Below are 23,648 nucleotides of genomic sequence, written 5' to 3'. Positions count from 1 at the left end.
CTCCCCCCCAGCCCACACCCCTGAGCACAACCCCCTCCAGGCCCAGCCCTCCTCCCCGGCCCTCACTCCTGAGCACCCCGACCCCCAAGCCCAGATCCTCTCCCCAGCCCCTGCCCCCGAGCATGCCTCAGCCCAGGCCTCTCCACATCCCCCAGGCCTCACCCCTGAGCACACCCAGCACACTGCTGCCCAGGCCCATGACCCTGAGCACCCCTCAGCCCATTCCCTGGGTCACAGTCCCGAGCACACAATAGCCCATGCCCCAGCCTTCCCTCCGGCCCATGCTCCTGTGACCTATACCCCCACCCCTCACACCCTGCTCCCTGCTCCCGCCTCTGCCCCAGTGCCTCCCCCAACTGCTACCCCAGCCCCTGGCTCAATCTCTGTCCCAACCTCAGCTCTGGTCATGACCCTGACTACCGCTCCTGTCCCTATTCCTATCTCTGTCTCTGCCACCATACCTACCCCCATCCTAACTCCTATTCCCTCTACCCCGACTGCCTTCAGCCAAGGCCTCTCCACTGGCCAGGTGGTCTACGATGCCCGCAGGGCAAAGCAGAACTTATGCCACGTGTGCCCGCCCCAGAACTCTGGGTATTCCAGAAAGGACTTGGGCACCCTCCCCAGGGCCCAAGAGGGGCAGGGTCTGGGCAGTTCTGGTGCAGCGGAGCAGACACCGAAGCCACATAGTGGGGACAGTGCCAAGCCCTCCGCAGGGTCCATACTGGGTTACCTGGACTTGGGGAATATGGAATGGAAGATCTCAAATGACGCCAAAGACAAGTTCCTGCAGCCCAAGACCTTCCCTTACTGCAGCTTCCACCCTTGCAGCTCTGAGAGGAAACACACAGACTCCCAGACTCCAGTCTACCCCAAGTGCGTGGTCTACTCCAAGGGTGCCATACCTTCCCAACCTTGCGTTCATTCTCCAACCGGTGGCCAGAGCGTGCCGGGCACTATTCCTCCACCATGCACTCTATCTCTGCCTCTTATGCCTCCCAAATCCTTCGTCCTCCGTCAACTCTCCAACCATCAAAATCCCCCAGCCTCCAAGTCTTCTCCATCCACCCCCTCCTCCCAGTTTCCCATCCCTCCCCAGCTCTCCAAGACGTTCCAACCCCCAATCCGACCCCAGGCCCCTGAGCTTCACGAGAGTCCGGGCCTCAACCAAAACTCTGACCTCCAAAGGACTCCAAACCTTTCAAGAGACTCAAGAGTTCCTAGGAACCCAGGCCTTGCCCCAGATCCAGGCCCCTACAAGAACCCAGGCCTTGTTCAAGATCTTGGCCTGAACAAGCCCCCAGGCCTTCCCCAAGACCCCTATCTTTACAAGAGTCCAAGCCCTTCCCAAGACTCTGGACTTCCCAAGAATCTAGTCCTTACCCAAGATTCTGGCCCCCAGAAGAATCTAGGTCCTATTCAAGATGGAGGTATCTCTAGGAGCCCATGTCTCACCCAACCTTCTGACCTCCACAAAAACACACCATTTCCCCAAACTTCTGACATTCAGAGGAGCTCGGGCTTTATGCAAAACTCTGGAGTCTATAGGAATCTAGAACAAAACCAAGAGACTATACTCTATAAAAGCCAAGATTGCTCCCAAACAACTGGTCTCCATAACAGCCCAGGCCCTTCTCAAGATTCTGGAGGTTATAAGAGTACAGGTAACGCGAATGAGTCGGGAGTCTCTAGGAGTCTAGACCTTCCCCAAGATTCTTGCCCACGTAAGAGCCCATACCTTGCCCAAGACTCTGGAGTCAACAAAAGTCCAGGCTTGGTCCAAACCTCTGGCCTTCATAAGGGCTCAGGCCTTACCCAAGACTCAGGAGACTACAAGAACCCAGGCCTTCCCCAAGATTCTGGAGTCTACAGAAGCGTAGGCCTTACTCAAGATTCTGATCTCCATAAGAATCCAGGCCTTACACAAGCCACTGAAGTCGAAAGGAGATGCGGCCATACACACGATGTTGGAATTCACAGGAGCCCAGAACGCACCCAAGACCCTAGCTTCCACAAGTACCCAGGAATTAATCAAGATCCTGGCCCCCACAAGGGCCCAGCCCTTACCCAAGACCATGGCCTCCCCAGGACTCAAGGCCTTAATGGGGGATCGGGCCTCTGCAAGGATTCGTGCCTTACCCCAAGTCCCAACCACCACAAGAACCCAGGCCTTGTCCTAGGTACTGACACTGTCCAGGTCTCGGGCCTACCTCAGACCCCAAAGTCAACACAAATGACAAAGTCATTTGTACCCGAGGAGGCTCCTCGGAAGGAGGGTCCAGAGCAGCGCCTATCATGGATTTCTGTTCCACTGAGTCAGAACTCCTACTCCTCCAAACCCCAGGTGGTCTACAGTGACCTGCACACCTTCTCAGAGGTACCCGTACTGATCGAGCTGCAGCCATCCCCCCGGCGAGCAGGCAGCCAAGACTGGGTGTATCGTCCCGTGAACACCATCCCTTCAGCCTGCCAGAACTATCGCCAGAAGTCTATGCCTCCCCAAAACAACTGGAGGCCCTACTGTCCTGGGTCGGGCACCCGGGTAGGGCATGTGGTCTTTGACGCCCGCCAAAGACAGCTGGGCAGGGACAAGTGTGAAGCTCTGTCTCCCAGGCGCATTCGCCAAGAGGCACCCAGCAACTCACCGGAGACCATCAGGGAGTGGGGACATCAGTGTGTGGTGAGGACCCTGGAAAAAGAGGGGACAAAGGTGCATTGGGAATAAAGAGGCAAGAGAAGTGTTCTGTGGTTGATTGAGGACATCCACCCCAGCCCCATTCCCGACGCTGGCCAGCCACGGGGCCTCAGGAAGACCGATGCTAGCCTTGTCCCTGCTCCTGCATTGCCACATAGCGAAACCCATTGTCCCCAAGGCCCTCGAGCTGCATTGTCCGATACAGTAGCCACTGGCCACATATGGCGATTAAAACGTAATTTAATGAAAAGTAAACAAACTTCAGGGGCGCCTGGCACAGTAGGTGGGGCGCGTAATTCTTGATCTCGGGCTCACGAGTTCAAGCCCCCTACTTTAAAAAAATGAAAACAAAACAAAAACAAAAAGTAAAATCCTGTTCCTCAGTCTCAGCATCTACATTTCAAGGGCTCAGTAGGCACGGGTGGCTACTATATTGGACGGCACAGATTCAGAACATTTCCATCGTCGCAGAAAATCCTGATGGATGGCAGCGTTTTATTTAGAGTTTAGAGAAACTTTTCCTTTCGCTAGTCACCCAAACCCACCATCGTCAAAGCTCCCCCAGAACCCAGAGAACTTCATTGTTTTTAGTGTGACTGAGAGGTCACCCTCTGGGGAGGAGGGAAGATGTAGGGGTGCCCTGTGCCTGATCACCCCAAAACTGTGAGATAGAGCCTCGTCCTCAGTTTTCTCAATCAGGTCTCTTGGGTCACAGCCAGATATATGGGAACCTGCCTCCCCAGTTCTGGGCTGTGTTTTGGGGCTCGAGGTGGCCGAGGGAGAAGGGTTCTCTTTGTCAATGACTAGGAACCCCTGATTTCTGGGCTCCCCAAATTGAGCTCTGGATTCTGAGAGGTCCCCTCCACAGGCCACTATAATTTTTCTCGGTGTCTCTGCTTCATTCTCTTGCCATGGACTCAGGCTTATCTCACTTCAGACCCAGTCCCCAGGGTGGGAGGAGAGGGGAGGGCACCTGGTCCAGCCATGGGTCGGTCTGAGCTGTGAGCCTCTCCCTGGTTTCCTGTGGCTCTGTCTTCTCGTTCTGGCTCCTAGTCTCATCCCCGACTTAAGCTGTGCCTCTGATAGCCGTGGTAACTGAAAACCATTTCTTCTCTTGATAATTTCCCCTTGCCCTGCCCCAGCCCAGCTGGGATTTTCCTCTGGACTTGATTTTTTGGTCCTGATAACTCTTCCATGTACATACACGAGCTGGCAGATGTCAAAGTGGTTGTTTTTTTTTTTTCCCCCTGCCCTCACTCGTGTCTGAGGTGGGCATCATTAATATGCAGGTCCCTTCTCTGAGCCAGATGTGTATTCCTGGGTCACCTCCTGTGTGTTCTTGCTTACCCCTGACTCCAAAGAGATGCCTCCCCACCCAGCTGCGAGCCGCTTTCCGACACCCCTCTGGCTCAGCTCTATCATGGGCAACCTTCGTAGGCTGCAGTCTCTTCTCTAAAATGCAGTTATGGGGGGCACCTGGGTGGCTCAGTCGGCTAAGCACGCCAATCCACTCAGGTCACGATCTCGAGGTTTGTGAGTTCCGGTCCCATATTGAGGGGTCTTCACCGACAATGCTTGGGATTCTCTCTCTCTCAAAATAAACTTAAAAAATAAAATAAAATGCAGTTAGAATCGCATGGACGAACCCTCCTAGGTCTAAGCGATTAGGGCTCCTCCACTCACACAAGGGATGCGGAGACCCCTATTTCTCCCCGGGCTCTGGGGTGTGTCCCCCACTATTATCTGCTGTTCAGATCCATCCTCTGTCCCAACCCCACGGGATGTTTTTGTGCCTGGCTGACCTGGGCTCGAAAGTCACGAACAGTTGCTCTCCATAGAAACTACAACTTCCATCAGGCACTACTTCAGCGGAACAGGAAAGGATGTGGGGGCGTGGCCCCAACGCCCTGGTAGCTCGGAAAACAAACTACAACCCCCAGGACAGCGCGAGATCTCAGCGGAGGGAAGAGTGACTGAGCTCTGGCTGGAGGCGAGGCCCGCCCGGAACCACCAGGCCGGCGGCCAGAAGGGGGCGTGGTCGCAATGGGGGGCGTGGCCCTGGGAGCTACAGGAAGAAGACACCTGTTGAACCTTTCCATCCGTTCCCTTCCCAGCCCTTGCAGCTGCCCCTGAGAGGGAAGCCGCAGGCCACAAGCCTCTTCCCTTCCCAAATAGGTGAGTGGAGGTAGACAAGGGGCGGCGGCGGAGACTAGGTATTTCATCCCGCAGGAGGGGCCTAACGGCTACTTTTTACCTGCTGAGTCAGGTGAGCCGCTCCATGGGGGCGGGGACCAGCGTGTGAGAAAAGGGCAACGCCGGAGGAGGTATTTACTGGTTCGTTTTCAAGACTAAATTTAGAGCCCTCCATCTGCAGACCCGTTGACGAACTGTGCTTGGGCTCGCTCGCTCGCTCGCTCGGCCTGGGGAAGCGAGAAGAACGCGGGCGACTTTTCGGCAGCAAAGGAACGGCCCGTCTAAGCTTCCTCCCGTCCGTGTTTTCCCCTAGCCCCAAACGATTGAGCTGCATGGCTTCCGCGGTCTGGGGGAGTGCGCCCTGGTGGGGCCCGCCGCCCCCAGCCCCCGCCCGGCCGCTCACGGACATCGACTTTTGCTCTGGGGCGCAGCTGCAGGAACTAACCCAGCTGATCCAGGAGCTGGGTGTGCAGGAAAGCTGGAGTGACGCGCCCAAGCCGGGGCCAGACCTCCTCCGGGCCAAGGACTTTGTCTTCTCTTTGCTGGGTAAGTAACTCTCCCTGCCTTCGGGTGCTCGCGGTTCTCAGTCCCTCCCCGTCCAGTCCCGCCCCGCCCCGCCCCGTCCCGTCCCGGCTTTGGGTCGTGCCCTCCCGATCCTGTCTTTTCTTGTAGGTCTTATTCACCGCCGGGACCCCCGCTTTCCTCCCCAAGCGGAGCTCTTGCTGCTTCGTGGAGGGGTTCGCGAGGGCTCCCTGGATCTGGGACCTGCACCCTTAGGTCCCTACGTCCGGGGACCTCATTACGACGCCGGCTTTACACTCCTAGTGCCTGTGTTTTCGCTAGACGGCACCGGGCAGGAGCTGCGACTGGACGTGGACTCCTCTTACGCGTGGCTGTGCCTCCCAGAGCGCATACGCGGAACCTCGGTCCGGGAGGCATGGCAGGATTGCCTAGGACCTCCAGCCCCAGGAGGACGTGATTCCACCCACCGAACCGAAAGTGAAGGAAGTCCCAAGAGCCGGCAAAGCTCCGTGGACCGGCCGCACGGTTCTGTCACTGAGGCTGATCCAAACGTGGCTTTGGAAAAAGCACCTCCTAACGTTTCGGGGCAAGAGCCGCCTGGGCAAGGCATCATGGATCTTGGCTTTCCCACCCCGCTGGAAAACCTGAATGGTGACGTCACGAAAGCAGCCGTCGTTAGCCCAGGCCTGCAGCAGACGGAGGGGTGGGAGGCGTGGCCCACGCTTTGCCCCGCCCAGGTGGCCGCGTGGTTCTTTGCTTCGCTGGCCGCGGTCGCCGAGTCCCTGTTCCCGGTCCCGGGTGCCCCGCGCTTGGTCCACGCAGCCCGCCACGCGGGGTTCACCACCGTCCTCCTGGCTACGCCGGAGCCCCCGCGCCACCTCCTGCTCTTCGACCTGATTCCCGTGGTGTCGGTGGCCGGCTGGCCCGAGGGCGCTCGGAGCCACTCGTGGGCCGGCCCGCTGGCCTCCGAGTCGTCATCCTTCTACCTGGTGCCCGGCGGCCACAGCGAGCAGCCAGGCGCCTCCGGCTGGCAGCTCTGCTTCGCCCGCCAGGAGCTGGCGCTCAAGGCGCGCATACCCGCTCCGCTGCTGCAAGCGCACGCGGCGGCCCAGGCGCTGCTGCGCCCGCTGGTGGCCGGGACCCGGGCCGCGGCGCCCTACCTCCTGCGGACGTTGCTCTACTGGGCTTGCGAGCGGCTGCCCGCGCTCTATCTCGCGCGGCCGGAGAACGCGGGCGCCTGCTGCCTCGGGCTGCTGGATGAGCTGGGCCGTGTGCTCGAGGCCGGGACGCTGCCCCACTATTTCCTGAGCGGCCGAAAGCTCCGTGCGGGGGACGGCGCCGCTGGGCTGCTCGGGGCGTTGGCCGGGCTCCGCGGGGACCCTGCCCGGGCCCTGCGCGCCGCGGTGGAGGAGGCCAAGGCTGCGCGCAAGGGGGGCGGCTTAGCTGGCGTGGGAGGCGGGGCCCATTAAAGACGCCGCTCCTACCCGCGTGGAAAGTGCTTCTGTTGGCCGGCGGGGTGTGGTGGGGGGGGCCGCCGGCCCCTCGCCTGGAAGGCAGGCTGAGCGTCCTGGGCCCGAAGATCAGTCTGGAAGGCTTCCTCGCGGGTCGTTCCCCACCCTCCTGCCCCGTCCCCAGGCCCTGACCTGTGGTCGTCCCACTTCTGGCCCCTCTGCTCCTCGGATCTGTGGCCAGCACCCCTCCCCGCCCGGTGCTTCCTCAGGCAACCATCTTCCCCAATTCTTATGGTCTTTTCTCTTAGGAGTCAGTAGGGAAGGGGGAGGGGGGCATATTGCTGACAAAACGCAGAGAGAAGGCACGGAGACCAGGGACTGACCAATCTGGCTCGCACAAAATCGGAGATTAAGAAGGCCGGATTCGGCCCCAGGCTAGACCTCACCACCACCTCTACCTACTCTCCCCCACTTTCCCCCTTCAGTTCTGCCCTCCCATCCGGGGCAGTAGGGTCCCCTTCTCCATCCTCCCAGCGTCCGCCATTCCATCCATCTTAAGCCCAACCTCTCCTCCCATCCAGGGATCCGCTCAGTGGAGTCGCCTCCTTGCCCCTCCTCCTCTGAACCCCAAGACGTGCGGCCTGGCCTCGGCTCCGCCTGCCTCCGAGACCGTCCCCACTCCCTGCCTCCGAGGAACCCCGGGGTTCCTCCCGCCCGGCTTCACCCCCCCCCCTCCTTCCCGGCGTCTCCGCCCCCTGCCCCGCCCCCGGGCCGGCTCTCGGAGGAGGGGGAGCCGCTGTCGCCGCCGCTGCCTCAGCTCCCCACTGCCGCTGCCGCCGCCGCCGCCGCCGCCGCTCTGCTGGGTCCAGCCGCCAGGCCCGGGGCTCTGACTTCGCCGGACCAGGGCGCTCTGCGGAGACACCCTCCCTCCTTCCTGGGGGTCCGGGGCGCCTAGCCCGGCGTGGAGGGAGGCTCGGCTCGCGAGGGACAGGGAGGGAGGAGCCTGGAACCGGAGCCAGAGCCACCCGTCGCCGGATCAACAAGACAGGACAGGTTGAGGGGCGTCGGGGAAGGAAGAGGGTGCTATAGGCTGTCCCGGGGAAGCCCTGTCGCAGAAAGCTCTGACGCGTCCTGACTTGTAGGGAGCCTGTTCACATTCGGGGACTGGTGATAACGTGGGTGCACGCCTCTCGGGGGGCTGGTTGGATTGGAGGGCGTGGGATCTAAACAAGCACCAGCTGTCCCCGAGGAAATTAAGGGGCAACCCGGGGGGGGGGGAGCGGGAAACAACGGATGCTCCTTATCGCGAGGTGACAGAGGCCCTCCAGACAACCACCTACCTGGTGAACCCACTAGGAAGGGTGGATTTGGAGGTGACTTCAAAAGGAGTGGGGGGTAACAAGGTGAGGAAGGGGGTTCAGCAGCTGGGAACCATGTGAAAAAAAAGTATTGCCCAGAGACAGGGTCGGGGAACCCCTAATCGCTGAGCGGGGGACAGCCTGGGCTTCCCCAGACATAGTTTTGGGGGACTTCAGGGGAAAAAAGTGGGGAACCCACTTAGAAGGTGGCAAAGACACCAAGGTTGGGTTCCTCCCTGACATTGGCAGTGCCCCAGTAGGGATGAGTCAAAGCTAAGGACCCACACCCTTTAGATTACAAGGGTGGGTTTGGCAGGAGTGCGGGTCCCCAAAATAGGGTGGAAAGGTGCTTGGGGGTATTGCAACCACATCTTGGAAATTTTGAGGGTCTTGACTTTGGGATAAGGGAAGAGGGGACAGGGACACCGGAGAACAGGGAAAGGGGGTAGTTTTCAGTAGGGGGCAAAAGTCGAGGGTGGGGTCAACAGAGATACATAGGCTGCTGGGTCCAGTGGGGCTAGCACGGGGCCCAAGGGTGGGAGCTGGCGGCCGAGGGGCGGCGGGGGGGCGGGGGCCCTGGGGCTTATCCTCAGCTCCAGTGGGTGGGGCGGTGAGTTGGGACCCCAGCGTCAAGAGCATGCCCCGGTGAGCGCGCTGGGGGCGCCTGCCGGTTTGGGGGTGTCTCCTCCCGGGGCGCCATGGCGGCGCTGGCCAGTAGCCTGATCCGGCAGAAGCGGGAGGTCCGCGAGCCCGGGGGCAGCCGGCCGGTGTCGGCGCAGCGGCGCGTGTGTCCCCGCGGCACCAAGTCCCTTTGCCAGAAGCAGCTCGTCATCCTTCTGTCCAAGGTGCGACTGTGCGGGGGGCGGCCCTCGCGGCCCGACCGCGGCCCTGGTGAGTGGCTGGAGCGGGGTCCCCGGGTCTGGGAGGTTGAGGCCAGGAACGCCGAAGGATGGGGCCCGACTGAGGGGGGCTCCCCGAAAGTGAGAGGTGGGGTGGGCCAGGACGACACAGCTCCTGCCAGATCGTGCCTCAGTTTCCCTTCTCTTTTGCCCATACCCCCGAGTCTCCTTGCTGTCGAGGGCAAGGGGAAGGCTTGAGGGGCTAGGTCTGGCGCTCCGAAGCCTCGCGGCTCCGGCTCGGCCCCCTACTCCTCCCCCCCCAACACAGGAGTCCCCACCCCCACCGTCCGCCGCCTACGTGCCGGCTCTCGCGATTCTTTCAATCCGGAGCGCAGGGGCCTGGGGGTTCCGGACGCCTGGGTCACCCCGAGGGTTTCTGCAGCTCTGGCGGCCCCGCCCCCGCCCCGGTTCTCCCGCCCCTCCACGCCTTGGCTCGGTTCCCGCTGGCCGAGCCTGCCTGGCGCGGCGCCAATCTCCCCAGCTCTCCCCCGGGTGTCCTTGCAGCTACCTCGCCAGCCCGCCCCTCTGTGCGCCCGCCTCTGTGACCTGCGCTTCGAGAGGGGAGCCGGCCACCCGCCCCCCCCCCCCCCCCCCCCCCCCCCCCCCCCCACGGGGGCTCCCCCCCGATCGGGGGACCCTCCGGCGCGAGCAGCTCCGACCCAGTACAGAGCTGGGGACCCTGGGGAGACTGGGGGCTCGTACCACCTACAAGGGGGTACAGGGAAGTCGGCCGAGCGCAAGCGACGGGGGAAGGAGAGTTGTGAGGGTTAGCGCGTGGTCCCCGTCCAGGCTCGGCTGGCAGGAGGCCCTCTGGCCCCGCTCCCGCCGGCTCCCAGCTCCCCCAGGGGCGGCCCCCTCGTGCCCTCCTCCCCCCGCCGCCGGCCCTCCGCTTGGTACGGTCCGCAGCCCACCCTCTGAGTGGGACCCGGCCCCCACGTGACTCAGCCTGCCTCGCCAGCGCCCGGGCCCCCTTCTCCGGTTTCCTCGCTTTGGTACCGCACGTCCCCCACCTCAGGCGGGTTACCTGGCTGAAAGGGAGAGGCTGAGCCTCGGGGAGGGCTGGGCCCCCGCGAGCCAGCAGACTGACAGACAGACAGACAGACAGACAGATGGGTCAGTGTCAGACAGGCCGGCACTGGGCCAAGGCAAGGCCCGCGCCAAGCGAGCGGCAGCCGCAGCAGCAGGTGCTGAGTCAGCGTCAGCCCCAGCCCCACCCCCGCTCCCGAGGGGGCGCCCCTACCCCGTGGTCACCTGGCCGCCCCCCACGGCCGCAAGCACACTGCCCCCTTCAGCGGTCCGGCCTGGCTCCCTCTGCCTTTGGATGGATCTCCCCTTCCTTTTCCAACTCTTCTCCCCTCCCCCACTGGTGGTTGAGCTGTAGGGTAGGAATTAAGCCATTTAAATAAATTTCAATAAATTAAACAGAAAGCTGGGGGTTAGAGGAAGCAGAAGGGCCCCACCCCCCAGCTTCCTCCCGAGTCAAAGAGAGGTGGCTGAGAGCGTGCTTAGAGGGGCTGAGGGCTGGGGCCCTGGGACCTGCGTCCTCCCCTCCATTCTCCCCTGGTTCTCTCCTCTGATCCCGCCAAGTGTAGGAACGTTTCTGGGAACAGAGATGTCATTTTCAAAGATGAATGTCTCTCTCTCCAGAGCCTCAGCTCAAAGGCATCGTCACCAAATTGTTCTGCCGCCAGGGTTTCTACCTCCAGGCGAATCCTGACGGGACCATCCAGGGCACCCCAGAGGACACCAGCTCTTTCAGTGAGAGAGGAAGCCAGCTGCTGGGCGGGAGGGGAGGGGAGAGCGGGGCTAGGAGGTGGCCATCCTGTGCCTGCTTAAGTGCTGTCATTCTCCGTCTGGCTCTTTGACACCCCCCCCCCCACCAAGGGAAGCAGGGGAGCCAGGATGGGGGTCTGAGGCTCGGGACACTGATGCCCCCTCTCTCCACCCCCAGCCCACTTCAACCTGATCCCCGTGGGGCTCCGTGTGGTCACCATCCAGAGTGCCAAGCTGGGTCACTACATGGCCATGAACGCCGAGGGGCTGCTCTACAGCTCGGTGAGACACTGAGGCCGAGTGGCCAGGGGATCGCCGCCCCTGCCAGGGCTCCCCAGCTACAGCCTTAACTACCGCTAGGACTCCCTCTCCCTCCAGCTCTTGCTGATGTGCTGTTATTGCCCACCGCAGAGCACCTCCGCTAGGGTCCCTCCCATCCCTGCTGCCTGCGTAGCCCCCCAAGAACCACCAGGCTCTTTGGCCAACTCTTCCAGCCTTTTGGAACTCCTGCACATCCTACTCCCTCCAGATTTCATGTTTACTGAACTTCGCCAGACTCAGCCCGGAGAGGGGCTGGCAAGAGAGGCTGAAAGGAGAGTAGAGAGCAGGTATCTTCTTATTCCAGGCCCCACCCCCACCTCCTGGGGGGGGGGGAGTGCTGACCAGATGCTCCCTCATTCCCCCTTTCTCCTAGTTTCTATACGGAGTAAGAAGTTGGCCCTCCAGCCCAAAACGCAGGGGTTGTATCCTGACTGGTTCTTCTTTTTTTTTTTTTAAGTTTATTTATTTTAGAGAGAGAGAGAGCAGGGGAGGGGGCAGAGAGAGAGAGAGAGGGAGACACAGAATCCAAAGCAGGCTCTAGGCTCCGAGCTGTCTGCACAGAGCCCGACGCGGGGCTCGAAATCACGAGCTGTGAGATCATGACCTGAGCCGAAGCGGGACGCTCAACCGACCGAGCCACCCAGGCGCCCCCTGGCTGGTTCTTCTCAGGGCTCCCTTCTGTCCAGTGATAAGTCTTTTCGTCTCTGTCTCTGTGTGCCTTTCTGGCTCTTTGTCTTGTCAGCCGCATTTCACAGCTGAGTGTCGCTTTAAGGAATGCGTCTTCGAGAATTACTACGTCCTGTACGCCTCTGCTCTCTATCGCCAGCGCCGCTCTGGCCGGGCCTGGTACCTGGGCCTGGACAAGGAGGGCCGAGTCATGAAGGGAAATCGAGTCAAGAAGACCAAGGCAGCGGCTCACTTTGTGCCCAAGCTCCTGGAAGGTGAGTATGGATGGACTCAAGGAAAGGACGTCGGGGGGAGGGTGCTGGCCTCGATGTGAACATTGAGTGACACACAGCTAAGGTACTACGAGTGTTGAAGAGGACACCTGTTATGAGGGGTCAAACCAGGAAGGCTCCGGCCCCTGGCCCCCGGGACTTTGGGGAGCCCTTCTCCTGTGGGTTGGGATTCCCAGAGGAAGGGTGTAGGGGATGGGAGCCCTTTCAAAGCTGATTCTTCCCACGTCTCTCCGTGCCTAATTCTCCCTTCCTGCTCCTCTCTTTCCCCTTCACAGTGGCCATGTACCGGGAGCCTTCTCTCCACAGTGTCCCTGAGACCTCCCCTTCCAGTCCCCCTGCCCCCTGAAATGTAGTCCGTGGACTGGAGGCTCCTGGCACTTGCACGGAGCCAGCCATAGCCACCGCCTGTCTCCCAGCCCTGCTCCCGGCCCCGCCCCCACCCATGCCGCCACACTCATGCCCTGAGCAGCCAGGTCCCACCAGGTGCTCGATCCTGAGGGAGCCAAGGGGCTGGTTGTGACTCCCCAGGCTTCCCTGCTCCTCGGGCCTGGGAGTTCAGAGAGGGGGAGGCTGACAGTGGTCCTGGCTGATCCCTTCTTTCCTTCCACACTCACAGCCCCGCAAAGCCTTTTCCCAAGAAGGCGCCCGGGTTCCCAAAATGACAGAACCAGGACATAAATATTCCCCACCCCGGGGCTCAGCCAGTTCCTGGAGCCCTATGCCCTTTTCATTGCCACTGAACCATAGATTTATAGGTCTACTGGAGCTCAGGATCAGTTCCCTTTTTTCCCTCCTCCACCTTCTGCCTTGTTCTGGACAGGTTCTGGAACATCAGGCACCCTAGCCAGGGCCCTTTTTGCACTCAGGCTCTGGGCTGGAATGCTGGCATGCTGCCAGGCTCTGTTCTGGATCCATCAGGCTTCTGTCCTTGACCCAGATGGACCCCCTGGTTTCCAGGTAGAGAGGGGCTGGGTATGAGCCCTGTCCAGCTGCTGGCCTTGGCCTGAACTAGGACCAGTCCCAGAACACCACAGTTTTAACTTTCTTATCCCAAAGACACCCACTGCTAGAGCATGGTGTTCTAGACACATATGGAGCCACACTTCCTCCTGAATCTCGGCTCTAGGACGTAGACCAGGACTCAGCCCTTTCCTCCAGGATGGAAACGAGGCCTGAATAGCCCTATTAATGCTCATATAGAGGAAGCTCTAGACCCACCCTCCTACCTTCTCTAGTAATGCGTTTCTCGGTGAATCGAGAAACACTTCTTGTTTTTCCTAGGTTTTCTAAAAATCTGATTCTTCCTATAGAATGCTAACCTTATTTATACGTGCAGTTTCTAGCTCCTGCAACTCAGCTGGGGTCCCGCCGGGGAAACAGAGTCTGAGGAAGGGCAGAGGAGTTTGGGCAGGAATCCTTGGCTCATAGTAGGGAGGTTGGGATGGGCAGGGGGCCACAACCGTGGCATGTTTCGGCTGTGCTTGGGTTGGGGGGGGGGGGGGACATGAACACTTAGCTACCTCAGCAGGAATTCCTCCCAGGTCCCCTTTAAAGCTGAGGTCTTTAGGGTAATGAGTCTAGAATAAAAAGGATAAGAGGAGGGACACAACCTTGATCCCCCAGTGCAGAGACCCCAGTTCAGCAATAAGTTCCACCCCACTCCCCTACAAATCAGGCCAAGGAGGGTGAGGGCCTCTCGGGGCTCTAGACCTCATATACCCCCAGAGCTTCTAACTGACTAGAACTTGCTTAACTTACAGCTTATAACCTCAGCTAAGTTTTAGGTACCCAAAAAGGGCCTGACTAGATTTTCCCAAAAAAGCGTGGAGAGCTTGGGGCAGGCCTGGAAAAGACCAGGAAGCCACCAGTGACTAGGAGGGACACTCTGAGTAACCTCGGACCTGGGCAGGGTAGAGGAGAGGGCCCTAAAGGGAGGGGCTGGGGCTCAGAGGCTGGTCACTTTTCCTCAGGCTCTATTTCTGGCTTGTTGCAAGAGGGGCTCATATTCCCCTCACCCACACAGAACCCGCTCAGGCTCCACCCGTCTCCTGGCTCTGCTCCCAGGGGACAGGGTCTCCACTCCATGCTTTCTCAATTAAAGACGATTTGTACAACGATTTACACGTTGTCTGTCATCTGTGGGTGGCGGGCATTGGCAGTTGCTTGGGGCGGGACCAAGTCCCAGGGGCGGGGCGGGTGGGCTGGCGGCTGTCCCCCAACGACAGGTGCACATTTCTGGGCGCCTCGTCACTTCCCCTGCGCTGGCGAACGGAGCGAAGTCACTGAGCTACGCGGCCGGGCTATGACCTCAGGGGCCCTGCTGCTGCTGCTGCTGGGGGCGCTGGGGGCGCCGCTCGCCCCGGGTAAGTGCGGGCCTCAGAGGAGCAGTGACAGGACCAGGGGTCGTGGCAGGGCACGGTGGCTTCACTCAGTGCCCTCCTCTTCCAGGCGCCCATGGCTCGGAGGCGGAGGGCCGGCTCCTCGAGAAGCTTTTCTCGGGCTACGATAGCTCGGTGCGGCCGGCGCGGGAGGTGGGAGACCGTGTTGGGGTCAGCATTGGCCTCAGCCTGGCGCAGCTCATCAGCCTGGTGAGGGCGCACGCCGGGGTTTGAGGTCCGACTTGCTGAACGGCTGGGGGCGTGGCCTGGGGCGTGGCGGGGCCGTCTGGGGGCGTGGCCAGGCCGGGAGATAGGCCGTGAGCCGAGATTGGGTCGAAATCGGACCAATGGACAAGCTGTAGGCGTGGCCGCCGGACAGGCCAGGGGTGGGGCGGGCTAGGGCGGCGAGCCGGACTGCGGGCGGGTCCTGAAGTGAAGCCGGGAGTCCACGACGCGCTGGGGGGCGGGTCTTGAGGCGGGGTCGCAGGCTGGGGCGGAGCTTGGTGCGGGACCGGGTCAAGAGACCACAGCGGCCGGAGATGCAGGGTTGGGTGAACTGTAGGCTGTGGGCGGGGCCGGGGGTGGGCGGACTGGTAGATGAATTGGCTGGCCGGGTAGACGGCCGGAAGTTTCTGAGATAGAGGCGGGGCTCAAACCAGGGCAGCATCTTGGAGGCGGGGCTTGGACCCGAGAGAGTGGGACTCCGGAAAAAGAGGGGTTTCCAGAGGGAGCTTGACCCTCCGAGCCCCTTCATTGCTCTCTATTCACGTCACCTCTACCCTTGAAATTTTTCCCTTCTAGAACGAGAAGGATGAAGAGATGAGCACAAAGGTGTACTTAGACCTGGTACGGAGACCCCGTGGGGTGGGAAAGGGCGTCCCGCTGCCTTTACAATTTCTTCCAACGTCCTGCTCAGTAAGACTATTATTTCTAAGAATCACGACCTCGGAGCACATGACCCAAAGGGAAGCTTCAGGAAACAATACGTATATTTACTATGAGAGTTGCGTTCCATATTCTAATTTTTTTTCACACTTTGGGTACACCAAGTTTTTTATTTTTGAGAGTGTGTGTGCACAAGCAGGGGAGGGGCAGAGAGACAGAGAGAGACACAGAGGCGGAAGCAGTCTCCGGGCTCTGAGCGGTCAGCCCAGAGCCTGACGCGGGGCTGGAACTCACGAACTGTGAGATCATGACCTGAGCCAAAGATTGACGTCTAACTAAGCCCCCAGGGGCCGCTTATTTGATTCCAGACTCGCTGAAGGGTCGCCAGCTGTAGTTTGAAAAACACTGTTTTAGTGGCTAGCTAGTGCCACCTGCTCAGTGGGGGAGGGGGAAATTAGCCGACGGGGTCCCAGCCAGTAAAGGTGCAGCCGGGATCAGAACCCCGATTTCCAGAACCCTAGTACCTGCCTGCCGGCTTCCCTCCCTGGCACTCCCTTCCCGGGCTTCCTTCGGCCATCCCCAGTCCCCTCCCAGCCTCCAGCCCCGGACAGCCCCTCGGCCTCTGCTTCCACAGGGGTGGACTGACTACAGGCTGAGCTGGGACCCCGCGGAGCACGAGGGCATCGATTCACTGCGCATCGCGGCTGCATCCGTGTGGTTACCGGACGTGGTGCTCCTAAACAAGTAGGGTCTTCCCAAAGACCGGGAGGTGGGCGGGGTCTCCGGGGGGCGGGGTCTCCGGGGGGCGGGGTCCTGATCCCGGCGGCTGAGAAGACCCTTCACCCGCAGCAACGACGGAAATTTTGGCGTTGCTCTGGACTTGAACGTGGTTGTGTCCTCCGACGGCTCCGTGCGCTGGCAGCCTCCAGGCCTCTACCGCAGCAGCTGCAGCATCGAGGTGGCCGGGCTCCCCCTGGGAAGCTCAGGGCTCACAGAAACCTTGCTTCTCCCCAGAGGCTGACGCCCCTCCCTCCTCCCATATGCCCTCAACCTCACATCTCTCCCGCCCTCCTGATTTTCCGTTGTCGTGTGTGGGTTTTTTTTTTTAATGTTTATTTATTCTTCAGAGAGAGACAGAGACAGAGCGTGAGCGGGGGAGGGGCAGAGAGAGAGGGAGACACAGAATCTAAGCAGGCTCCAGGCTCTGAGCTGTCAGCACAGAGCCTGCCGCAGGGCTGGAACCCACAAACCACGTGATCGTGACCTGAGCTGAAGTCAGACACCTAACCGACTGAGCCACCCAGGTGGCCCGATTTTCCGTTGTTTCTTCTCCTCCCGTCACTGTCCCTGACTTCCAGTCTTTCTCAGTGATCCCGCTTCCGTTGGCCAAGGCCTCCCCTAGTAACCTTCCAATTCGTCTGTGACCTTCCAACTCCCCCAGCACCCCCCCGCAACAGTTCTCTGGCAGCCCTGGTGACACCCCCCCACCCCACATCACTCCCCCTCCTCCATCCAGGTCACCTACTTCCCCTTCGACTGGCAGAACTGCACCATGGTGTTCAGTTCTTACAGCTATGACAGCTCAGAGGTCAGCCTGCAGACCGCGCTGGGTCCTGACAAGCAGAAACGGCAGGAAGTGTACATTCATGAAGGGACCTTCATTGGTGAGCGGGCATGGCTCCCACGTCCATGGGCTTTATGCTTTCCGGTTTCTAACAGGCTGATAAATACCACCCCCTCTCCACCCCCCTCCCCATCAGCAATGCCCGGGGACAGCCCTGTGGGGTCAGCAAGACAAGTTTCACAGACATGGAAAACTGAGACTTGTTCACGTTTATCAGAGATGGGCTGCCCAGCCTGATGTCCACAGCTAGCCCTTATCACATCAGCCACCTGAGGGTTAGGATGTGGCAGATCAAGCGTATCTGGCACCAGTAAGGTCAGGTCCTACATCTGTGTCCCGTTCTTCTCTCTTCCCCTCTCCTTCTTCCCAGAGAATGGCCAATGGGAAATTATCCACAAGCCTTCTCGGCTAATCCAGCCTCCGGCGGATCTGAGGGGAGGCGGGGAAGGACAGCGGGAAGAAGTCACCTTCTACCTCATTATTCGTCGGAAGCCTCTCTTCTACCTGGTCAATGTCATTGCCCCGTGCATCCTCATCACTCTCCTGGCCATCTTCGTCTTCTACCTGCCTCCAGATGCAGGTAAGGGAGGGAAGGGCCCTGCCAACCTCCCCACTTCTCTCCATCCAGTAACTTCTGCCTCTTCCCTTTCAGAATCCTAGGATCTCCTTCTTGGGACCAACAAGCTCCTGGGATTAGACAATTCTCCTTTATCCTTCTCCCATTCCTGGTATCCTCCCCAGCTCACTCCCTTCTTTTCCAGACACCTACTAGTCCCTTGGCCTCCTATCCCCCTTCGAAACAATAGTGACATTTCTCTAGGAGGCAGCAGAGTAACCTTGGGCAAATTCTTTCCTCTCTCTGTGTCTCAATTTCCTGATCTGGAAATGGGGACAATTGTTGTCTCGACCTGATAGGATTATTCTGAGGATGAATTGAGTTAATAGAACCGTGCCCAGCACCAAGTAAGTTCTGTGTAAGCATTAGTATTATTTTTACTATTTTTGAGCCTTGCTAGAAGTAGTATAATGAACATGTTGCATATATTAATTCAATTCTAATCTTTACAACTCCGTGAGATAAGTACTGAACTGTCTTCCCATTTTACAGAAGAAGACAAAGAGGCTGAGAGAGTTTAAGGCATTTGCCCGACATTAGGCAGTCAGAGAGAGTTGGTGCCAGCCTGATTCACAGACAGAAATCCTCAACTCTGGTATTTAAAGCACTCTTTCCTTCTCTCTGGCATTGAGTTCTCCGTCTAGAGAAGGAGAATGATCCAGCTCTAGAACACACTTCCAAATGTAACTTCTACTTCCTCCCTGAGCAGGGCAAATCTTGGAACCCAATATTATAGGACTAAAGTAGAGCAGACCATAAAAGTTATTTATTTCCATACCTTCCTTGAAGTTTGAGGTGCCTGTTGTATGCCCCGAGAATAATCAGCCACCTGGCACATCCTTATATACTTTGTTTCATTTTTAGATCCTTCAAATTGCTATTTAGTTCCTTAAAAAAGCTACAAGGGTTGGTCTATTCATTCGTGCAATGATATTTGTTGAGCATCTATAACGTGCTAGGCACTAGGGATACATCAGTGAATAAAAGAGACAAAAATCTCTGCCCTCCTGGAGTTTATGTTCTAGTGGGGGAAACAGCCAACAACCAAAATAAATAAATCTATTAGGTTGTATACTGGGAGAGGACAAGTCCTAAAGAGGAAAATAAAGTAGGAAAAACAGTTAGGGAGGATGAGAATGGGGGTAGGGGTTGTAATTTAAACTAGAATGGTCAGGGGTACCTGGCTGGCTCTGTCGGTATAGCACGTGACTCTTGATCTCAGGGTTGTGAGTTCAAACCCCATAGGGGTTGTAGAGATTACTTAAAATCTTAAGGGGCGCCTTGGTGGCTCAGTCAGATGAGGGACCACCTCTTGATTTCAGCTCAGGTCATGATCCCAGGGTCATGGGATCAAGCCCCATGGCGGGCTCTTGGTGCTGAGCATGGAGCCTGCTTACGATTTTCTCTCTCCCTCTCCCTCTCCCTCTCCTTCTCTCTCTCTCTCTCTCTCTCTCTCTCTCTCTCTCTCTGTCTCTTCCCTGCTCATGCTATCTCTATCTCTCTGTCTAAAAAATAAATAAATAAAATAAAATCTTAAGGAATAGAATGGTCAGCCAGTGCCTCACTAAAAAGGAAATATTGGATCAGTATTTGAACAAAGAGTGAAGGGGTTGAGAGAATGTTCCCTGGCAGACATCTGGGGGGAAGAATGTACCAGGTGGAGTTAGCGGTGACTGCGGACTCTGGAGTGGGAGTGAGCCCTGCGTATTCGAGAAGTAGCCAGAATGGCTGAATGAAGTAAGCGAGAAGGAAAACAGTAGGAGATAAAGTCAGAGAATTAGCAGAAGGCCTTGTCAACCATACTAAACACTTTGGCTTTTATGCCGAAGAAGATGAGAAGCCACTGGAAGGTTCTGAGAAGGAAATGGATGTATCCGATTTCCATTTTAACAGGATCAGTCTGGCTGCTCTGTTGAGAACAGTCAGCAGGGGTAAAGACAATGAAGCAAAGAGGAAGCCTTCTATTTTTTTTTAAATTTATTTATTTTTTAATGTTTATTTTTGAGGAGAGAGAAACAGTGCGTGTGAGTGGGGGAGGAGCAGAGATCTGGGGGTGGGTACAGAGGATCTGAAGCGGGCTCTGCGCTGACAGCAAAGAGCCCCAGGTGGGGCTCGAACTCACCAACCGTAAGATCATGACCTGAGCAGAAGTCGCACGCTTAACCAACTGAGCCACCCAGGCGCCCTGAGGAGGCCTTTATAATAACTCAGACCTGAGGTAATGGTACTTTGTATGGATATATTTTGAAAGGAAAACCAGTAGGGTTTGCTATGGATTGGGTATGGGTTAAGAGAGAGGGAGGAGAGTTGAGCAGGACTGAGAGCCACAGAAAAGATGGGATTTGTCACTTCTGAAGTGGGAAAGGCTGTGGGAGGGGTTGGTGATCAAGGGATTAGGTTTTGGACAGGTTAATTTTGAGATGTCTCTTGGACATCCAGGTGGAGAAGTTAAATCGGCAGGTGGCTATAAATCTGGAGTTTAGGAGAGTAAGTCCGAGCTGGAGGTTATCGTTGTAGGACTCATCTGCCTGCAGTTGGCCCTTCCAAAAGCCTGTCCTTGAGTGGGCTGGAGACATGGTCACTGATTATGCCATGGAAATCGCCTTCTGGCAAAGCCTAATCCTTCCACCTTCCTCTCTGCCCCGCAAGGAGAGAAGATGGGGCTCTCGATCTTTGCCCTGCTGACCCTGACTGTGTTCCTGCTGCTGCTGGCAGACAAAGTTCCTGAGACCTCCCTGTCTGTCCCCATCATTATCAAGTACCTCATGTTCACCATGGTGCTCGTCACTTTCTCAGTCATCCTTAGCGTCGTAGTCCTCAACCTGCACCATCGCTCACCCCACACCCACCAAATGCCCATTTGGGTCCGTCAGGTAAGATGTCCTTCTCCAACCAGTGTTAACTCTCAGTCCTAGCGTTCGTCTTTTTGTGCAGGTGCCACTCCTCTCTCCTACCAACTTCACAGACCTGAACGATAACTACAACCCCTGGTAGAGTGTTGAAGTTCCAAGGCCAGTTGGGTGTTGAAAGGTTGCACAGTCAATTTTACCCTCCTGACATTATCATGTCCTAGATCCCATATTGGCTTCATCAATACTGCCCATCCCTGGGTCTCAGGGAAACATCCTCGGGGTCAGGTCCTATCAGGGTGGAAGCCCTCGGAACTTTGTTTTCGGGACAGGATGCCTCCAACCCACTTAAGTTAAGGCCGTGTGGTTGCACTTCCTCGCTGTGCAGCTGGGGGACGCACGCACGCATGCGCAGGGATGGGCAGGTGGTTGGGGACTGTGAGCTACTTCCCTTCCCGTCTGAAAGCATGAGAGCGCCCCCCCCCAGCCCCCCACGACCAATATGCCTTTCTACTCAGCAGATCTTCATCCACAAACTCCCTCCGTACCTGGGTCTGAAGAGGCCCAAACCTGAGAGAGACCTGATGCCGGAGCCACCTCCTGTAGCCCTCAGGGACTCTCCAGCAAGTGGCTGGGGTCGAGGAACAGATGAATATTTCATCCGGAAGCCACCGAACGATTTTCTCTTCCCCAAACCCAACAGGTAGTACCTACACTCCGTCGCCTACAAGGAAGGGAGAGCGTGAACTACCGTTCCCAGAAGGCTGTGCAGAGGCAGGCGGCTTAAGGTCCCGGAAGATGCCCTTGAGCATCATGGGAAGTGTAGTACCCCTTCTGCCGCCTACTTTGCGGAAAGGCGGAAACTAAAGCGTAGAGGGATGGGAGGAATTGCGGAAGACTGGAGAGGTCGTCGCTGACGGGGAGAGCCTAGAGGGCCCTCTCACGTTTCGAAAACTGACAAGAATGTTGGAGGAGGGAATTGGGATGGAGCCTAGAGCGTGGCCAAACTGTCCCGCCTCTTCCAGGTTCCAGCCTGAACTGTCTGCCCCGGACCTGCGGCGATCTATCGATGGCCCAAACCGGGCTGTGGGCCTGCCTCCCGAGCTGCGGGAGGTCGTTTCCTCGATCAGCTACATCGCTCGACAGCTGCAGGAACAGGAGGACCACGACGCGGTAAGTCCAATGAGGGTGGAGCAGGGCAGGGCCTGGGTGGCCTTGGCTCCACCCGCCAGTCCAGGCTCCGCCCCTAGCACTCGGTTTGGTTTCTGATTGGAAGCTTGCCTCCTTTGGTTCCGCCCCCTGTTTTCCGACTGGCTCTTCACTCCATCCATCGCCCGCAGTTTCGCTTTCCTCTGTCCCACGGCCCGCCCCTGTCTCAGAGCTCGTAGGACAGGGTAAGGGTAGCGGGCAGACCTTCCCTGGGGGTCTGCAGCTCAGGAACAGTTTACTCTGCCTACCCCCAGCTGAAGGAAGACTGGCAATTTGTGGCCATGGTAGTGGATCGCCTTTTCCTCTGGACCTTCATCATCTTCACGAGCGTTGGGACCCTCGTCATCTTCCTGGATGCCTCGTACCACTTGCCCCCTGCCGACCCCTTTCCTTGAGGACAGAGGGCCAAGACCCAGGTCCTCTGCGGGCTGCACTGAGAGTCCGGCGGTACTCTCGAGTCCTATCCCTTTCTGCCTCTCGACTCCACTAGGAATCCGGCCCTCCCAGGTCATTGCCTTTATAGGGAGCGAGCCGAAGTGGGACGGGGCCGACTGAAGCCTTGGGCCCCGCTAGACATGCGCTATCAGTTTATTTAGTCTTTGGTTTCTTGTAGAAGTTCCTTTGGTTAGCAACACTAGCTTCCCAGTATAATGGAACAAAGAACAAGAACTAGACTGTAAGCCTTTTGAGGGCAGGAACTGTGCCTTGTTTACTGTAATATCCCCAGCTCCTAGCACAGGTCCTGACCTATAGGCTTGTAGGTGCTTAACGTCTGTTGAGTGAATAGGGTTTGTTGTTGTTGTTGTTGTTGTTGTTGTTTTCTCCTGGAAGGAAATGCACCAAATAATAGTGCTTATGTTTGCATGTTGAGACTAGTGATCTTTGTTTTCACCTTTCTGTAATTTATTTTTTTGTAATAAGTATTATCTTTAGGATAAAAAAAAAAGGTTATGTCTAAAAGGATGCATTTGTAATAAGGGGGGGGGGAAGAGCCCTTTAAAATCCTTCCTTCAGGTTTCAGCTTTGGTGCTCAAACTTTGGATAAGCTAAGCTATTGAACTGCTCTGGGCCTAAGTTTCCACATCTGTAAAATGAGGCGAATGACAGGACCTACTCCCTTAGTCTGAGAGTCATGTGACAAGATGGGAGCAAACGCACGATACAGCAGACATCAGAGGTTGTCAACTGGTGTGTTTTGTTTGACCTGCGTTGTTGACCTCACAGGTTTCAGTGTGAGTTTGCTACTTTAAAAGTTTGGATAGTGCACAGAGAAATTTGGATTTCCGGCTTCGCTTGGGGGAGGGAAATTAAAAGTACGGTAACACCAGGCCTGACTCCCCTGTTGGCAGCAACCTGAGGGTTAGTGGCTGCCTGGTCCGGTCAAGGTTATTTGTACCAGAATTCTTCAAAGCCCCCACCCACCTGACCCACAACTTCCCTCATTTTACTTGCCTGTCCCATTAGACAAAGGGGAGGGGAGGTGGGGGATGAGGAGTTGAAGGTAGTGGGGGGCTAGGAGTGGAAAAAGAAAGCTTGCCGTATCCCATGGCTGTCACTTGTTTTGTGCGTCGGTTTCCTTTCAATTTGGAGACAGGGTTGCACCTGGTTTAAGGCGCATGGGCCACTAGGATCTTGTGCCCAGCAGGCTGTGTGAACTGGACTGAGTTCATGTTTCTGCCTGGAGGTCAGACCAAAGTCAGCTTGAGCCTGGTGGCTGCGGCCATTATGGTGAAGCATGTAGGGTCACCAGGCCCTCACGCCTCCTCGGTTGCTGGAAGCTGTGGCCCCAAGAGGGATAATACAGCTGCAGCTCCCAGGATCCCTGTGGGACAGGGCAAGCGTGTCCCTGTCCGGCCGACCCACCAGCCACGAAAACAAGTGCACTTGGCGTACTACTGAGGAGGACAGTTTGTTTG

The 23,648-nt window shown here is 57.7% G+C and overlaps 4 protein-coding genes across 4 annotated transcripts in view; all 4 read left to right on the top strand.

Moving 5' to 3' along the window:
* The window catches only part of SPEM3 (SPEM family member 3), a 3,699-nt gene extending 961 nt beyond the window's left edge, over positions 1-2,738 (top strand). The window contains 1 exon segment of the mRNA XM_049637065.1: positions 3-2,738. Within this exon segment, the coding sequence (XP_049493022.1) occupies positions 3-2,725 (2,723 nt within the window). The 3' untranslated portion in view covers positions 2,726-2,738.
* Positions 2,739-4,170: 1,432 nt separating this feature from the next.
* On the top strand, positions 4,171-7,183 carry TMEM102 (transmembrane protein 102). The gene is made up of 3 exons (XM_049637066.1): positions 4,171-4,870; positions 5,202-5,434; positions 5,561-7,183. The coding sequence occupies exons 2-3, from the start codon at positions 5,221-5,223 to the stop codon at positions 6,877-6,879; spliced, it is 1,533 nt and encodes a 510-aa protein (XP_049493023.1). The 5' UTR covers positions 4,171-4,870; positions 5,202-5,220; the 3' UTR covers positions 6,880-7,183.
* Positions 7,184-8,839: 1,656 nt separating this feature from the next.
* Positions 8,840-14,339, top strand: FGF11 (fibroblast growth factor 11). Its single transcript, XM_049637063.1, has 5 exons — positions 8,840-9,110; positions 10,766-10,876; positions 11,070-11,173; positions 11,955-12,153; positions 12,447-14,339. Exons 1-5 carry the CDS (start codon positions 8,918-8,920, stop codon positions 12,515-12,517), a joined length of 678 nt encoding a protein of 225 aa, XP_049493020.1. The 5' UTR covers positions 8,840-8,917; the 3' UTR covers positions 12,518-14,339.
* Positions 14,340-14,431: 92 nt separating this feature from the next.
* Positions 14,432-23,117, top strand: CHRNB1 (cholinergic receptor nicotinic beta 1 subunit). The gene is made up of 11 exons (XM_049637064.1): positions 14,432-14,534; positions 14,620-14,759; positions 15,351-15,395; positions 16,069-16,178; positions 16,284-16,392; positions 16,951-17,098; positions 17,429-17,638; positions 20,324-20,547; positions 21,045-21,226; positions 21,549-21,696; positions 21,987-23,117. The coding sequence occupies exons 1-11, from the start codon at positions 14,474-14,476 to the stop codon at positions 22,125-22,127; spliced, it is 1,518 nt and encodes a 505-aa protein (XP_049493021.1). The 5' UTR covers positions 14,432-14,473; the 3' UTR covers positions 22,128-23,117.
* The last annotated feature ends 531 nt before the right edge of the window (positions 23,118-23,648 follow it).

Source organism: Panthera uncia, chromosome E1 (genome assembly GCF_023721935.1).
Source record: "Panthera uncia isolate 11264 chromosome E1, Puncia_PCG_1.0, whole genome shotgun sequence".
Classification (NCBI taxonomy): domain Eukaryota; kingdom Metazoa; phylum Chordata; class Mammalia; order Carnivora; family Felidae; genus Panthera; species Panthera uncia.
This window is presented reverse-complemented; position numbering and strand designations above follow the sequence as displayed.

Bases quoted from the DNA above. Each gene is read 5' to 3' on its own strand.
- TMEM102 (XM_049637066.1), top strand. From the start codon at position 5,221: ATGGCTTCCGCGGTCTGGGGGAGTGCGCCCTGGTGGGGCCCGCCGCCC. The intron at 5,435-5,560 runs GTAAGTAACTCT...CTTTTCTTGTAG, and splicing joins CTTTGTCTTCTCTTTGCTGG to GTCTTATTCACCGCCGGGAC.
- FGF11 (XM_049637063.1), top strand. From the start codon at position 8,918: ATGGCGGCGCTGGCCAGTAGCCTGATCCGGCAGAAGCGGGAGGTCCGC. The intron at 11,174-11,954 runs GTGAGACACTGA...TTGTCTTGTCAG, and splicing joins AGGGGCTGCTCTACAGCTCG to CCGCATTTCACAGCTGAGTG. The intron at 12,154-12,446 runs GTGAGTATGGAT...TCCCCTTCACAG, and splicing joins TGTGCCCAAGCTCCTGGAAG to TGGCCATGTACCGGGAGCCT.
- CHRNB1 (XM_049637064.1), top strand. From the start codon at position 14,474: ATGACCTCAGGGGCCCTGCTGCTGCTGCTGCTGGGGGCGCTGGGGGCG. The intron at 14,535-14,619 runs GTAAGTGCGGGC...CTCCTCTTCCAG, and splicing joins GGGGGCGCCGCTCGCCCCGG to GCGCCCATGGCTCGGAGGCG. The intron at 16,393-16,950 runs GTGGCCGGGCTC...TCCTCCATCCAG, and splicing joins GCAGCAGCTGCAGCATCGAG to GTCACCTACTTCCCCTTCGA.